Consider the following 17,986-nt stretch of genomic DNA (forward strand, 5'->3'; position numbering starts at 1 on the left):
TTATGACAAATTAGTGAGTGATTTTGGCAAATGACAAATTATGATAAATTGATGAATGATTTTGGAAAATGATAAATTTATGACAAATTGATGAATGGTTTTGGAAAATGGAGAAATTAGTGGGATTGACATGTGAGAAATTAGTGGGATTATGACACAAAGTGAGAAAAGTTGGATTGGAGAGAAATTAGGCGGCTATAACATGAGTTAGAAAACAAGGGGGAAATTAATAATTTGAAATTAACAGTTCCCTCGTATTTTTGGAAGTTAGCATATTAATTAAATAAAATTAATTAATTGTAGGAAAACGCGATAAAGAGGGTAAATAAATCTATTTTATTTACCAATGTGTGCAACCTTAGGACAAGGGGATGAATTCATTTTTTTTCACCCCTAAAGGTTTAATCAATCATTTGATCATTTAATCAGGCAAAATATGATGCAAATTAAAGGACGAACATCAGTAATTAATTGAATAGTTTTCATTATCTAATTAATAGAAGAATGACACAATGTTGACGAATAATTAAAAAGGGGAGCTCTAGGCATTGGCCATTTTTTTGTCGTTACACATACAATGCCTGCAAACATTTCATATTGCTGCCCATTCACCCATTCTCTTGGCAATTGCCTATACAAATAGAATAAAACTATATTTTTGTGATGACATATTGTAAAACATGTACATGCCAACATCTGTGACAAATGTTTTCTATCCATGTTGCTAAGTTTGCTTATATTGCTTGAAGATTCAAAATCTCTCATGCAACATGCATTGCACTACTCTTGATTTCAGACAACACGTGGATGTGATATTCATTACAACAAATTTGCAAGAAATGTGAAAGCTGAAATTTACCCTTCACCTCATACATTTTCCTTTTGCTTGTCTTGGCTTCCCAAGTAGAATTGCTTAGCATGCTCACCCATAGTAAGTGCAACATACTCCTTGCTTGCTCTACAAATGGAGTTAGCAACATGGACATCCTTAACATATAGAAAAAACTTGATATCCTTCATGTTTCTTGCAAAATTGTTGAAGTTTCTATAGTGTAACAACGATGTGAGCAAATGTTGGGATAGGGGGACGCCGAGACAAGTTTCTAGGGTGGGAAAAAAAGGGCCTCAATTTGAGGACGACGAATGGGGGGAGAGGGGTGTTGCATACTATACATATAGAACTTGAAATGCTAGTTATGAAATGATGTTTCAATATAATGTATCAAATTGATTCTTGAAATACTTGAACATAGCGAAATTACAACATGAACCAGAACCATTGAGCATTCAACATTGTACATAGTAACATACCCAATATTATAGTAACATTCAAAAATCAAAATTCAAATTATCAGCAAATTGGATTTTCATTTATATTAGTGCTATCAAAGATTCAAATATCACAAAGATGATTACAATGAGTAGCATAATAAGAAATCATGATCGGTGCATGGGAGTCCCTTGGGAGTCAAGGGGATGTCTGGGAGTCCCCCAGTGATCTCGGGACGTCATGGAGTCCCCAAGAACACAACCGATGTGGTGGGGGTGCGACTGAGAAATGACGGAGCTCAGATGACAACAAGGGTACCTGGTATTCCAGTACGTGTCCCAGGGACATGCCCATTTCAGATACTCTGAGGTTTTGGGTTGGGTGCACATTCCTAGGTTTCATTGAATTTTTGTCACTAATTGAAACATTCTTGAAATGTCATTTGGTCCACTTACCATCTAATGGTGGTGTAGACTCATAGGAGAGCTATTCTCTCTTTGAAGTTGGTGTTTTGGTTTTTGTTTCTCTTCCTCTTGTAGGTACTTTCTTTTATATTTCCCCTTCTTCCAGTGAAGCTTCCAGCACTTGCAATACTAATGTTCTCCAACCTTGCAATGAGAGCAATAGCCGTGAGCTTAACACATAGTCAAATCAACTTGTTTTCTATGTTCTAAATTGTCTTGACCTTTCTCTTCCCTTTGTCTTGGGGATTGGATTTTTCTTTTTTGTCCTTGCCATCAATATATGCTCCTTAGTGGTGTTTGCTATCATTCTATAATGATTACTTCCTCCACAACAAGTGCAAGGAACAAGAAACCTACATTTTGTGTGAAATCAAATGAAACATAAGATGGACTCTTCACCTTGTTTTCTCACGTGTTCTTCTAGTATTGAAGTGGAATCTCCCATTTCTTCTTTTGTTCTTGTGCATTGTCATTCTTTGCTCTTCCCTTTTGTGAAGGTCCCTTTTTGTCCTTTTGAAGTAGAGTTTTGCTCTTCCCTTCTTCCTTAGTTTGATGCACATATTTTGGAGAGAACACATTATCATTTTAAGGCTTTACAACAACAATATTAGGGGAATTTTTATCTCCCATGGCCTGCCCTTGTTTTGTGCTTGGTCTAGATCCCTTCTTTGAATATTCACCATTTTCCTAGATCCCATATCTGAGACCCTCAAATGGTGGTCTTTCCTTCACAATGATGGGCTGAAGTATTCATTGACCATCTTTATGAAGTCCTGTTACATCAGATCCCATCCTTTCTATGAACGTGGAGCCTATTGTTAACGTTAATTGTAGCTATGGTCGGAATCCTTCAGGCTGACATAGATAATATAAAGGTTGTGATAGTTATAGTGATAATATAAATATTGTGATAGTATAATTATGTTGATAATATAAATAGTTATATTGATAATATAAGTACTGGGGCCAACTTGGAAGTGTGGTGTCCCTTGGTGAAGGGGCACTACCGATAGGTATAAAGGAAGAATGGATCTTCCTCTCTCTTAGAATCAAACATACACAACCTACAACTGATCGATTAATAAATCTGCATTATTTAGAAGAGAAGTGCTTGGGGGAGATGATAGCCGTATGTCGTTTATGGTTGGGAGGGGAACAATGATTTGTGTCATTCCCGTTGTTAAATGAGCACACCTGAAAGAACGTGGTATCGGAGCAGCTCAGTCTTAGGGATCTTTCGGGTGCGAGCAGAGAGGTTGGGGTGAGTTTTAGTAGTGGCTGCCTTGCCTTGGCTTGGGTTCTTCTACATTGGGGACCTTTGTGTGTGCGTGTTAAAACAAAACCACCACACTAGAATCCTTGGTCTTTTTGAGCTGTGCGATGTGTCTTCCGCATACATGGAGGATGCAGCAGTCTCGGGACTTGAAAACGTGCAGATTTGATTGTTCTACTGTATTCAGATGTCTGAGCAACTGCCATAGGAATGGCTGCTTAGAATGCACAAGTCTGTGAGCTGCAGAAAATAAGTGCCACTATTGTTGAAGCCAATCCAAAGATTCTCTGGCAACAACATAGACTGCCTAGATGCATCAATCAAGCATGAGCTGTGAATGTTTTTGTTTGCAGATCACGTACAACAACTCACACAAGAGCATAAGCGCTGCTAATGAGAAGCCCGATCTGCAATAAATGATTTATCATAGTGCGAATTTTACAACTATATGCTGTCAATGAATAACAAATTCACTGTTTGCAATGAACGATGGGCCAGATTTTGTGGGGGTCATATAGCATCAGGACAGATGTGGATGTGCTTATAATATCTTGACCCTAAGCTTTTTTCTGCCTATTCCTATCTATGCTTTAATTGCAGGATATCTTTTGGTCATACTTATCTAGATTGATTTACTTTGTCCCTTTCTAATAATATTATACAATACAAAAGAAAACTTTTTTAGCCCAAAGTTTGAAAGTTTACCTTCTGTGAAACTTGTCTGTGAGCCTCCAACAACAACCCGTCACAAATACTACCACTTTTCTGTTAATCCAATTTCAGACAATCTGAATAATATGCAAGAATTGAGACCATTCAAGGGTTTTGAAGATACTCGAGCTTCAAAATCTCTTTTTGCCTCAATGCATCTCCATATCAATAAATAAAAAATAATCACGAGTAACTGTATTGTGTAGGCAACAGGATCTCTATATTTGTATATAAATTTAACACAGGAAAGGAATATTATATTATGAGGCTTACCCCAGCAACAATACCAGCAAAGGAATTACATGGAAATGAGAGCAAATTCAAATGGAAGGGTGCAAGAAGATCCAAAAGCACATATTGTTCAAAAGGACATTGAGAAATCGCAGACATCTAGAAGTAGGAATTATCATCATCACACTCTGCCTCTGGTTGTATGAGGTTGGCCCTAGTTATTGGGACTGGCTAATCTCCAGACAAAATTCACCAAAGACAAAAAAAAGTCAAACATGATTCTTTTTCAGATTCACAAAAACAGAGCGAAATTTTTTCAAAAACTTTGTTGTTTTCGATCACAAAATATACAGATCATGAAGATCAAATGCTGAAAATATCAAAAAATTTCATGTTGTTTTCGTTTTTTTGAAATTTAGTCAATGGTGCAATTTGTAGGGAGGATAGCCGCGTCCCTAGTTATTTTGGCCAATTTTATTGTCCTACCCCTAGCCTTCTATTTCTCCAACCAAGCCTAATCCTAGGCTTCCTCGGCCGATCTTGGCCATCAAGGTCAACCTTAGCTGTCCACAATGATAGATTGCTGCCTGAAAAGTGACTTCCCAACCAGTTGAGATGATTCTCTATGTCAGAGGTAAATCTTCAACCATCATATGGATGCCATAACCTTGGAAGATGTCTGGGTTGTGGCATAACTCAGCCACCTAAAGGTAATTTACTAATTTGTGAAGCAATCTGTGCCTTGAATCTATAAAATCTCCAGTTCAGGGCTGTGAATTAAATTTTGCAGAGAAAAAACTTTGTCAAATTGGACTTGAATTAACCAAGTTCCGTGTGCTTGTGCTAAATTCTAGATTTAAGAGTCTGGAGATGATTGTCTGCCTAAATTAGTGAAAGGCATTCATTCAGGGTGAGTGTAGAGGGGAATTGTGACAATGGAAATGAATCTGAACATTGATTGGTGTCTCTACTTCAGCTAGATGTTTGACTTCATCATTACCAATTTGATTACCAGTTCTAGTTATCTTGATTGAAGCTGGCACAGCATAAGTGTCATCAAGAGTCCATTTAAAAAATATAAAATTCAGTCTGTTTGGTGATATAGTGTCATTTAAATTTAGTTTTTCCATTCCAGTAGAACCCTAGATTTGTAGCTCATTGTAACTTGTTGTTTGGTTTCAGCACGATACTAAATTCTTGAGTGGTAGATAGGTGTAGATATAGTTTAGTTATTTACACTGAGCTAAGAATTGTAATTCATGTATTTGATAAAGAATTGATTATATGGCTTGTAATCTACTGATGCCCTCCTGTTAATTTTGGGATTGGTAATGGTTATGGTAAGGTCGTGAACTCACTGCTATTGTAAAGTGACGTACATGCCACGTTCTTACCTGTACATACTAGTTGGGTTGAAATACTTTATTTTTTGTCTAGTTCTTAATTGAAGTCCATGAAGATCTTTCTATGTTTAGTCAGACCTCTGTATGTTGGAGACTAGATACAATACACATTTCTATATGAGAAATTCCAATTCATTTGACATGGATATGTTTAACTGAAATATAAAGTTGTTCAAGCCTTCTATAGAGTGTACAGTCCCATTTTGTAAAACCATATACATATCATCTCTTTGTTTTGCTCATGATTTAAAATTAACTAGCTATCTGATCCAGAAATTCGAATCCCATCTTTCAGTTTGTTGATCTTTGGACTAATGGTGAGTTGGGGCCCATAACTTCATAATAACTCAGTTGCGAAACCTGGAAAGCATGCCCAGGATCCTTAAATGCCAAAAAAATAGCTTTAGTTTTATATCTACAATTGTGGATCCCAACTGTAGTATTAAATCAGTTTCTGAATTAATTCATAAGTACTAAGGATTAATTTCTGTTTTGTTAATTTTATGGGATATGGATTGTCAAATTGAATGGCCAGTGTCAGAGACTTTCTTAACTGCATTATGATGTGATTATTGAACTTATGGTGCATAGGATTTGAATTTGAATTTAGGAAGAGATTCAATTGACCATTTGCTTTTTAAATTAATGGAATATTGCTTTCAAGGTCAAGTCAGGGAGGAAATCAAATAGTGAACCTTATCTCAACGTTATCTTCCCTGTTAATCATCTAATGTGCATTCCCTTTTTGCTTTACCAATGAGTAGGAAAGATCACATAGATCAAGATTCAAGTCTCTTAACCTAGTGATATAAGGTTATGTCATCCCATGAGGGCTATGTTTAGCTAGGAAAGGGGCACACTTGTCCTTTGACAGATTTTTAATGCATTGTTTTCTTATTTTATAATTAGTTTAGCAATTGCCTTCTGCCTTTTTATGTCTACATTTATCTTTTTGTTTGATACTTCGATGGATATACATAGTGCATGCTAATGGATATACATAGTGCATACCGATTTGTCCAGGCTTTAGCAAAACTAATATATTGCTGTGAAGAGTTGGGCCTTTTATTGGGCTCATTATCTTTTGACTTGATATGGTTCGTTCTGCTCAGTTCATTATTTCTTTCGATTATATTTTTTTTGTCTTTTTACCTTAAGATGTATTTAGAGTGGGAGTTGTATAGTACTAAAGATCCTTATATCATCTCTCCCATATGTTTCCTTTAGTAAGATGGCAATTTGAATGGACATATTAAATTTGTTTCCCATGTCTCTTCAACAGAATTCCAGATATTTACTCTTTTTCTGTGTTTCAGGGAACTATTAAATCTTATGCAAGCAGGGACACTTGAACCAGAACTGGCATTCTTTAATGCAGCACTTGTAGGTTTCATTTCCCAGTTCTGTCAAATTCTCTTTATTTCCTTATCAAATGCTTGAATCCAATCTATATAATCTGTATGCATTGCAATTGTATGGATATAATTCTTGATTCTATTGATGAGTCAATGGGTGTGAACTGTTCTTTATGGTCAGAAAAAGATGTTAGGTTTATAGTTAGTGCTTTAGTTGGACGTCAATCTTTTTACTTCCTTTAGGAATTAATAAATGTCAGTGCTATCGATCTTACTTTTATTTCTCATTGTTTCAGCTTTTTTAAACTTAAGTGTTAAGACTTAAGAGTTCTATTAATGGGGACCTCATCCAAGCGATATGAGAAAGATTATGTGAAAGGCCTTCCTGCGTGAACAACCTTGAACATGGCATAAAAAACCAAAGAGCTATGCATGTAATAACTATCCATAGCATATTATAAAAAACAGTATAGAAGTACTGCCACTGCCCCACAACAACATAACTGTTAAAAACCATTCTGCCAAGAATTGTTCTTCAGAACACGAAATTATCAACACTACGTGTTTTAGAAAACCATGTTCCGAGAATAGCATGGTGTATCCACTTGTAATTGACAGCGTACCTTATCTACTAAAACCACCATGTTTCTCATTAATACAAATATCTGCATGAAATTTTCTAAAATCTCTGCATTGATGATCATATCCCTGGTATTCATCCTCATATATTTCAGCTAGAACCGTGTCTCCTTATACTCCACAATTCCTTTACCATCAGATTTTTTTCTCTTCCCAGCTCCAAACTACTTCCCAAACCTCAATCTTCTTCAGCAAGGTAGTTACTAATAACAGCTGCATCAAGCTATCCCTTTAGTTGTCTATTCCCTACTGTCTGTTTCAAAATTACATTGAATTCTGCCAAAATAGTTACATGGGACTTTGGAAAACTATTATCAATCGTGCCTTCTTTATCTGAACAGTGTTAATAACTTTGAGGTTTTTAGCTAAATTGCAATTGGAATTATTCTTCAATGAATGATCTGTGACCAGGCCTTGCCTGAAGAAGCCACAAGTCAATAAACTGCACATCCTTCCTGTAAAATAAATAGCTATAGAAATCAGGCCATAGAAAAATAAAACATAGAGGCCCTTCACATACCAGATAGCTCCACCTAAAGATAAACATATACACATCAAAACAAATTTTTATATTGTTGTTGAATATGTCCAATGCTATTATAATGATACGAAGGAAATCTGGTAGTACTGATGCTACCTTGTAGCTACTAGCCTACTTCAAGTACCAATTGCACTCTATTTGGGAATTGTACAATATAAAAAGGGGTTCATGCAAAAGGGCTTATTTCCCCAATTCATATGGCACATTGGAATACAAAACCACCTCAAACCCAATATGATTAATACCATTTGAAAGATGCCAATGTGATATCTATGCTTGAAGGTTTTTATTTCTTTGTTGTTTAGAATTTGTGATGCACTTGAACTACCAATTTTGCTCAACGCAAATGATAATGAACCTGATAGAAAATCAGCAATGTACCCAATGACAACACGGGTGATGCACCAAATGACAATGCGGGTGATGTGCTCGATGACAATATGGTGAGGTGTCCGATGACAATGCAGTGATGTGTTTGACGACAATGCGAGTAATGCGCTTGATGACAACGTGGTGAGGTGTTCGATGACAATGCAAGTGATGTACCTAACGAAAACGTGGGTGATGTACTTGATGCAATGCAGTGAGGTGTCTATCGACAAGCGGGTGATGTGCCTAACGAAAATGTGGGTGATGTACCCGATGACAATATGGGTGATGTTTCCGAGGACAGCCTTCTAATACCTTAGACAAACTCAACCCTTTGGTACTCTGCACTCTTCGAAACTCGACACCCTTCTACTCCCTTCCACACTCTTAACTAATAGGAGCCAACTGTATGGTTCATAGATGCCAAATGTATTATTAATGAATAAATTCTAACATAGGGCACTCACTGACCACCAAATTGAATTGCAAAGAACAAAGAATTTGTATTTTCAGATTATATATCTTAGAGTACATCAGATTTGTGTTCAAGTGAAGACTTGACAATCTGAACAATTTTGCACAAGTGAAATCTTTGAAATGATATCTCCAGCAACAAACTAGGATGGCTGCTGACCACCAAAATTGCAATTACAAACTAGGGAGGATCTTGTACCTTCAAAATTGCAAGGACTCCCCAACTAGAATTGCAAATACATAAGATATTTAACTCCATGATGACTTCCAACAATGCTAAACATGACCTTATAAAGGGCTCCGGTAAGTTTCCAAAGGGTTTTAGGGTCGACATATTTAATTACTTTAAGTTTATTTATAATTAAGTAAATTAAGTAAAGTTGTTTTTATGATATTATTTAAGGGACCACTTAATACATTAATATAATCAAATCACTTCCTATTTATTTGGGACATTACGGTCCTCACCGCCTCAAGATTGCTTGCCCTCAAGCAATTTGTCATCAAACCATTTGCCGACTGTGAAGCTCCAAGATCCCAAGCCAAGTGTGAGCGCTAATAGTTGTAACTGCTGAAAGCTTGATGCTGCAACATGACCATGTGCGTGCTAATAGTTGTAACTGCTGAAAGCTTGATGGTGCAACATGATCATGTGCATGCACCTAGATGTAGGCGAGAAGAGTAAATCTCCATTAAGCTTCCATTTCTCCACTGCGATATAAACATTGCCATGGTTGGAGTCATCAGGATCCCACAAAAACCAATCATCAAACACATCAATGCTTAGATCCCAATCTTTCATGCTTTCATGCCCATCAATCTCTTTCAAAAAATGGTCTGAAATCTTAAAGCTCGGATTTAACTTGTTCTACTCATGAGGAAACCACGCTCATATAGAGAATGTAAAAATGCACGTTTCATGCCCAACCAAATGGTAAACTCCATATTCAACCAATTGCAGAGATTGCTCTTGCAAGGGATCATTGGTAGAGTCTGCATCTCCATGAAGAATCATTGGTAGAGCTTTCTCATTCTAAGATCATTGGTAGAGCCTGCATTTTCATCAAGTTGATTGATGAGTGTTGGTTCAATGTGTTAGAGACCCTAAAGAACGATGTTAAATTCTATCCATTGAAATATAATTTCAATCAAGTGATATCAATTGATCAAATATTATAATTAAATCAATAATCAAATTATATATGTTAAAAAGTAATCAATAAATGATCAAATCCAAGAATAACCAAAAGTGTCCAAGGGGTTTAGCTTAATTGATTGAAACAATGTATTCTCATTGTGGAAATCTTGGTTCAAATCCCATGTGGGACATCTTTGTGGCTTTCTAAGTTGTGACTCTTGGGGTCTCCCAATTGTTGTTGCTCATCAAGAGCTAGAATTTCATGTTATTCGCATGAACACAAGATTTCTAAATGATATTCAATAGAAAAAAAACAATAACCAAAAGGTATGAATGTCTAATAATACATTTAAATTATAAAATGTATGTTTACTCTGACCCACCTTTTGGATAAGTATTAAAGAACAAGAATGTTAGAAGCACCCCCAAGAATGAATAATATAAAAAAAGTTATAAATCCCCTTCTTGGCCTTGGGCTGTAGAAATGCATTGCACACAAACCAATAGGAAGGATTGGCTCGCAGTTAAGAAAAGGCCGCTCAGTAATCTAACAATATTGACACTGTAATTGTCACTGACGAAATACACACATGGAGTGAATCGAAAAAGGACAGCTGAGACGAGTATTATAAAAATGATATATTGGCTTTGGATGCCAAGTGAGATGAATTGAGGGCTAAGGATGTCTATGTTGAATGCAAGACCCAAATCCCAAAGTCAAAGGAGAAGATATCGGGAAGTAAGCCTCATGCATATCGGGCCTCCCCATCATAAAATAGTAGTCATGGTACTTCACATGGTACCCATAATACATAATTAAATGGGATATATATATCAACTTAAGTAAATTAAATCATATTTATATGAATAGAGATCAATGATGAATTAAATTAAGGAATATGATAAAAATATATACACGATGTTAATAAATAAATAAATAGAGTGCGATTTATTATATAAAGAAGTATCAAGGGAGTTCATATTTTTGAGCTCTATATAAACGTATACAACTTGTAATGTATAGAGATTAAAAGATGTTTATAGCCAAATTTCTTATCTGCTTACTATACTCCTAGGAGTTGATAGATGGTGTTGTGTAGGGAGAGGCGGAGTAAAACCAGAGGATGTGCTGGTGTCAAGTGTCCTACGACAAGTAAATCCACACTCTCATTAGGATAAGTATAGGAGGGAAGTAAGGAATTAAGGTTTAATCATGTTAATTACTAGATGCATTATAAAATATCTATTATTTACACTAAAATTGATTAAATTTTTTGTATGGTAATGTGTGTCAAACTTTGATTATTGACAACCTCAGATTGGCATCCTGTGAAGGGCATGCATGCCAAATCAAAAGAAAGAGGATAAAGGAAAAATGAATGCTCAATTAGCAAACAAAATGAGATCATTTATGGAACAAGCAAATCAGACAAACCTAGCACTACTCAAAACACAACAAAACATGGGAAACTCAATTGAAAGCCTTAAAAACAGTTCTATTGGGAGGGATATGAGTTCCAACCATTCTGAAAATTATAATAACGGCTACCCATCTTGTGGGATACTTGACCCTCCCTTGCTACCCAAGAAAGAGGCATTAAGAGAAGAGTAAACTGAACACCCTACAAATAGTGCAGTAGATAATGCTAGAGCCTATGCTAGCCTAGAACCTAAAATCAGAGAATTCATAACATTTAGCGAATTTTGTAAAAGCCAAAAACATGGAGCACAAAAAAGAGCGATAGTGGATTCAAACAAGGACCTTAAGCACAAAGTAAGCAAAGTTATATCTTGAACTTTGATGGATCAGGGGAAATCACAACATATGATTGGTTGCAGGCTCTAAACACTTACCTCACGTTTAGCCCCATGACGGGGAAGATGCACTCCAATTTTGTATCTTACACCTAAAGGACATAGCCCATGAATGGTGGTACTATGGAACTCACACCCGAGACTGATCAAAAGATTTGATAGGAAGAATTTGCAAGAAGACTTTAAAAGACTAGCACATATCACGCAACGAGGAAAAGTCAAAAGTTATATTAATGAATTTCAAAGACTTTCAATGTGAGTGACAAGAATAGATGAAGCTCGACTCACATATTTGTTGGAAATCTAATAGGGAAAGTAAGATACTAAGAGGAGGGGGGGGGGGGGGGGGGGGGGTGGGGGGTGAATCAGGATCTTCAAAACCACATCAAACGTAAACCATATTTGATATCTTCACCATAAATCCTCATTAAACCTTAACCTTATATCAAGTCAATCATATACTCCAATGTAATATCAGATGTAACATCTGATAACATAAATAACACATATAAGCAATTGATCAACACATGACACCAGATATGGTAATGCAGAAACCCTCCAAGGTGAAGGTAAAATTGCGGCGGGGATGACACCCACAAAGATCTTCACTACTGCAGCAATAAAGTGTCCTTGTTAGGGCTTCACTTCTAATGATCTACCCTTTGATGGGTCTGCCCTGTTAAGAGCTTACAAGACTGTTAGGTCTACCTCGATTAAAGGATTTAACATCACAACTAAGTGAGTACTCTGGTAGGAGATTTACATAGGCCTTTTAGGACCACTGTGTTAATAGATTTACCTTGAAACACGTGTTAAAATGTTACAGTACTTAAATCCTTCGGTTTGCACTAGAATGCTGATACAGATCTCCTCTATCCAATGTAATATCACCTCCTCACTGCACTGCTTGATCGCCTCTATCTTTTATTTTTTGATTAACTTAAACTTCATACTTACACGATCCTCTGTCAACAACTTAACAACCATACATAGCCCTGGCTTGAATCCTTCTTTTATAGTCATCTAAGAAACTTCTAGATCTCATCCAACAATCTAGATCTAGCCTTCTTGCTGCTTAGTCCTTCTAATGATTTGATTGGTTGATTACCTTTCATAGGGATTAATGATCTGTGATTGTAGGTGTAATCACCTCCTTGATTTTCTTCTCAATCCTTAAATTATGCTTCCTGTTCGGCAAAAACGGTTTACATAAGATTTTGCACCATTACAAACTCATATATAGAAATTGGCTTACTCAGCACTAATAGTCTTTTGTTGCTTGGTCATGCCTATTCTTCATGTTGTCCCTCGGCTTTAGCTCTGCTCGGCTTATACTGTAAGTTCCTCTATCTCACTTGGCAGACATTGTCTCCTGAGTCACTTGGCAACCACAATATCTTCCTTCTCTGAATTGTTTGGCTTCTATGTTAGCTCGGCACTAACCAAATTGGTCGGCGACTGTGATGGATACTTGGCATTAACTATTACTCCGTATGAACTAAATATGTACACTTCACCATTATACTTGCTCGGCCTATATAGTGGCTCGGTCGCAGTGTTGACCGACCAACATTGCCTAGATAATGACTAAGTGTTTTGCACTAATAGACAATATTGAGATTGCCTTTAGGGTCAACAATCTCCCCCTTTAGCATTAGTGGCAAAAACACTTATCATGATCAACATTTCATGTACATAAAAATTCCAAAACTTCAAAATCTTCAAAAATTCCCCCTTAGGGTGTGCTCCATAAATATATGTGCTGCTTCTATCTCTCGGTATATTATCCTTCATTTCGCCTTGTGCTTTTACTTGATCATACATATTTTGCCCCTTGTTTTTGTCACAGTTGTTGTGGGGTACGAGTAGGGGTTAAACCATACTTGTCCAAAAATGGTTTATGAATTTGCAAAATCATGTCTGTTAATGTTAGTGTAGTTTCAGTCAGATAAAACACACACACACACACACACACACACACACACACTATATATATATATATATATATTGTGTGTGTGTGTGTGTGTGTGCATAAGTTATTATCATATGCTTAATCATGATAATAAGCAAATGTTAGAACTAATAAGAATTAAAAAGAAATGTCTCTATGGAGACATGCCTCTTAATATCATATACATATGCATTGAGAATGTAACTTGAAAAACACATAAAATGTACAAGTGCTATTGCAAGTTATAGCATATCGAAAATCTTGGAATATATAACATGGTATCAGAGCCTAGTTCCCTACCAGACATAAATATTTCATGACTGGTAGAGAGTGATGGAAATTGGTTTAGAAGAATATATTCTTAGTCTTCATATGTCTTTTACAATGGTCCAAAGTAGAAACAAACACATACAGCTAATATAGTAAGCTCATATAATCGCAGAGTATGTATATATATATATATTATGATCGTAGTGACTATTATATATCGGAAAAGATCAATATATATTGCTGAATATACATTGAAGACATTATAATATCAGAGGTTGATATCAGTCAAGTTGAGATTGTGGAAAAGGATCATGCCTAGATGCTTGTATATGGGTGATTAGGATTTGTGGCTATCGATCATTTGTTGTTTATCAGATCTACCTGGGAGTTTCAGCAAGTCGCTATAAGCATTTTTAGTAATTGACTATGGGCTTTTGCAAAAATAGGGCCAAGGCTGGGTTTTTCCTTTGTATTTGCAGCATTTTTTATGCCTTGGTCATATCTAAACTCCACTTAGGCCACATAAGCATTTCCTCTGTAACCTTTCGTTGATGTTCACTGTCAATTTCAAGGAAGAACGATATTTTATATTGAATTCATTTGGCAGAGAAAGGTAGGAAACATTTAGATAAAATTCAACTCAACTGTGGGTCTGTTTGTTGGTTTCAGAAGACTCCCTCTTTGTGCATGCATCCACATGTAAATGAGTAGCAGGTGAGTTGACCGGATCAAGGACATCAACCATGTAGATGCAGTTTTTGGGATGTATTATCTTCCTTATACAATAAAGTGCTCAATGGATTAAAGGGAACCACTGCGGAGCACAGAACACAAAAAGGGCCCACATCATTGACAGGCCAACTGATATCAGATTCAGATATAAATGCTTATATGGAGGCATTAATTGAGAAAAGAAAGAAGACAGCAGTCAAAAGGACCTTTGAACGATGGACAAGTGACTCGATCCCCGTGTATGAGCTGTAATTAATTTACGTGCCTAAGTCTTCCAAATCAGACTGGGAAATAACATCATTATTGTTGATTAAAAATATAAGAATACAGTCTTTCCTGTTGGTCGAACATCTGTGATTAATAATTTTTGATGGATCATTGGATGTTGCAAGTGCCACGTTGATATTTTAGCCATGTGAGGAATTCATTGTGATCTGCTATACTTGGAGGAAAGTATGTGCAGATGTTGCAGTGCTTTCATTATCAGGAATTTTAATATGTAGAGTTCCCTATAGCACAGTGCATAGAAGATTAATGTTTGACATGTCAGATTCTGACTTGGAGCAATACAATGATCATGTTCAAAAGATTGTATTGGAAAATAAAGAATTACAGCAGCAACTACACTCGTCACTATCAGTGTAAAGCACATACTTATTTATCCCCATCAATTTCTATAGTATCATTTGGAATGTTTTCTAGAAGATTATATTGATCAAATGAGAGAAAGTATTTAACATGATATTGATTACCTATCAATATCTTCTCCAATTCCAGTTGACTTTGCGTGAATTCAGAATATATGATTTATCTACCAATGTGAGCACATGAATTTGGTTTAAGAAACTTCTTGTCATCTTTCGAAGTTATTGAGGATTCATTAGAAGTCTCAGATACCTTTTACTGTGATTTTTTAAAGAAAACGACAATATGAGAAGAGGAAGATATTCATTCTGTGAACTGCATGTTTCAATTGAAGATTAATCGTTACCAAATACTTTGGAGGCTATATTTTCAAGTTAGAAAAAGTGGAAGTTTTGATAAATATATTTATAATTGGTATGATAATATTCGCACATGCTCTCTTACACAACATTAGAAGCATCAGGCAGGCTATAGAGTTTACTTATGCTTATCTCAAGATTGACAAACTTGGTGAAATCAAATCATTTATCTCGACGCCAAATACTGCCAATCTTCAACATGTGGGAGATCATCTATTTAATGAAATTCTAAATGAGTTTGCTAAAATAAAGTCCGGGGAAAGCTTGCATAGACATTGAGTTCCTAGCATGAAAGTTGTAGACCATGGCTGTTTCTTTATTTGTGAAAGTTTTATAATATGATTACTATCACGTGGATATGAAAATTAGCAGGAACTTGAGATGCAGAAGGAGAAATATAAATTTTTATGGGTATCAACTAGTTGGTGTGACCGTGTAGCCCGTCTAGCTTCTTGTTTAATCAACTTTGGAATTTTAACATGGTATCAACCTTGGAATAATATCTATAAATAATGGAATAAGTGGGAATTAAACATTGTAGCGAGGAATAATAACCAATGTTCCGTTCCCATTTGAACCATCCTTAGTGGGGAGATGATTCAAAGGGGAGATGTCTCTCGAACAATATGAGAAAACGTTTTCTAAGTTGATGTAAATGGACCTTCACTGAAGCAATTTGTATCAAAGTTGTGCAGATAATTATTTCTTATTCTTAAGTATTACATTTATCTACTTATTGTAGTCTCTCTGTTATTTGTATTTCTATATGTTCTATAAAGAGTTATTTGCCTTGATCTTTTCCTTTGTCTTTGGAGATGTTCTTGTAGGAAAAGGGTTGATACTTTACACATAATATGCAAAACTCGATCTTATGACAGTGGCTCCAAAGAAGCTTTTGATCTCGAATTCATTAAGTCATTTGATGATCATGCTATATAATGTGAGGCTCTTGAAGTGACTATCTTTGATGATTAAGATTATGAAGTAGCCTTCTATATTAAGAGGGAGTCTGACAGTTCATTAGAGGCAACCTTGGACAAAGAGAGGGAGCAGATAGAAGATATGCTTTAGTCATATTTTTGATGATCTTGGTTGTATTGATTCAAAGGAGTAGACCATGTTGAGAAGGATTCTCCAGTGATTAGAAACTAAAGCAGTTAAAAGACTATGATTCATGGGATAAATTTTGATGTATGTAGGTTGGAAGGTCTTATGCTATTAGGATACCTATTGAACTAGGGAAGCATGATACGACTAGCTGCTAGGAGGTTAGAAGGCTGATAATAGATTCATAGGGAGTTTGACACTTTATTAGAGAGAACCTTGTACTAAGAGGTCAGAAAAGTTGATATCAGACTTGGAGTTTTTGACACTTTATTAGTAACCTTAACAAGGAGGTCAAAAGGTCAGTGTTTCTTCGTAAAGAAGAATCTCCAAGTGCAATCCCTTGCAATACATCCTTGTCTATGAGAGATAAATTTGAGGTGAAAACCTTATTCTCTAATACGTTTCATGGTAGATGTCATGACAACACCAAATGACAGTGTTTGTGGTGACTTTATGTGAACTTTTGATGTCATGTTGTATGGGCCTGCCCTTTGTCTACAGCCCTTTGTCTACATCTTGAGGAAGTGATTACTTTTAAATGATAATCACTTGTACTTGCAAAAGTTGTTGGAAGGTGACGACCTTACAATAACTTAAAATTATGATATACATTTTATGTAAATGTTGAAATAGATCATGAAAGGCTTTATCTTGTAAGTCAACAACTAAGTGTTAGATGTCATTAAATTGATGGTCTATAAGTTGTTTGTATAGATATATGATAGGTATTTGGTGAATATCTTGCCTTGATATTTTGATAGGCCATTACCGTATTGAGTACTTGGTGGATATCAATTACTGATCTTCTGTTAGGCCATTACTCAGAGTCATTGGTGAATATCATGTGTTGATATTTTGATAGGCCAATACTCATGCTACCTAATATGATATCATAATAGTATTTGGTGAATATTATGTGTTGATATTTCGTTAGGCCAATACACATTTGATATCATTTAGTGGAAGTCTTTTGATCAAAGATTTCCTTGATGTGTCATTCCTAAATATTACCAATGGTGTATTATTTACTTATGTGTTTATCCTTCTAAACTTAGAGGGAGTGTTAATGTTAGTGTAGTTTTAGTCAGATAAAACTCACTAAAGATATATATATATATATATATATATATATATATATATATATTTTAGATATAGTGTGTGTGTATAAGTTATTATCATATGCTTAATCATGATAATAAGAAAATGTTATTGATAGTTGATAAGAATTAAAAAGAAATG

General features: G+C 35.6%; 1 protein-coding gene across 3 annotated transcripts in view; it reads left to right on the forward strand.

Annotated features, from left to right (window-relative positions):
* LOC149533726 (EKC/KEOPS complex subunit tprkb-like protein) overlaps positions 1 to 17,986 on the forward strand; it is a 68,347-nt gene that overhangs the window by 19,568 nt on the left and 30,793 nt on the right. For all 3 annotated transcript variants that reach the window (XR_016357211.1, XM_089805230.1, XM_089805231.1), the window contains exon 2: positions 6,669 to 6,735. Coding sequence is in view for 2 of the 3 variants with exons in the window: in XM_089805230.1 (XP_089661356.1) it covers positions 6,669 to 6,735 (67 nt within the window). In the remaining variant the exon portion in view is untranslated. The remainder of the gene's footprint in view (positions 1 to 6,668; positions 6,736 to 17,986) is intronic.

Source organism: Cupressus sempervirens, chromosome 10 (genome assembly GCF_028749045.1).
Source record: "Cupressus sempervirens isolate cs-2001-9-10 chromosome 10, ASM2874904v1, whole genome shotgun sequence".
Taxonomy (NCBI): domain Eukaryota; kingdom Viridiplantae; phylum Streptophyta; class Pinopsida; order Cupressales; family Cupressaceae; genus Cupressus; species Cupressus sempervirens.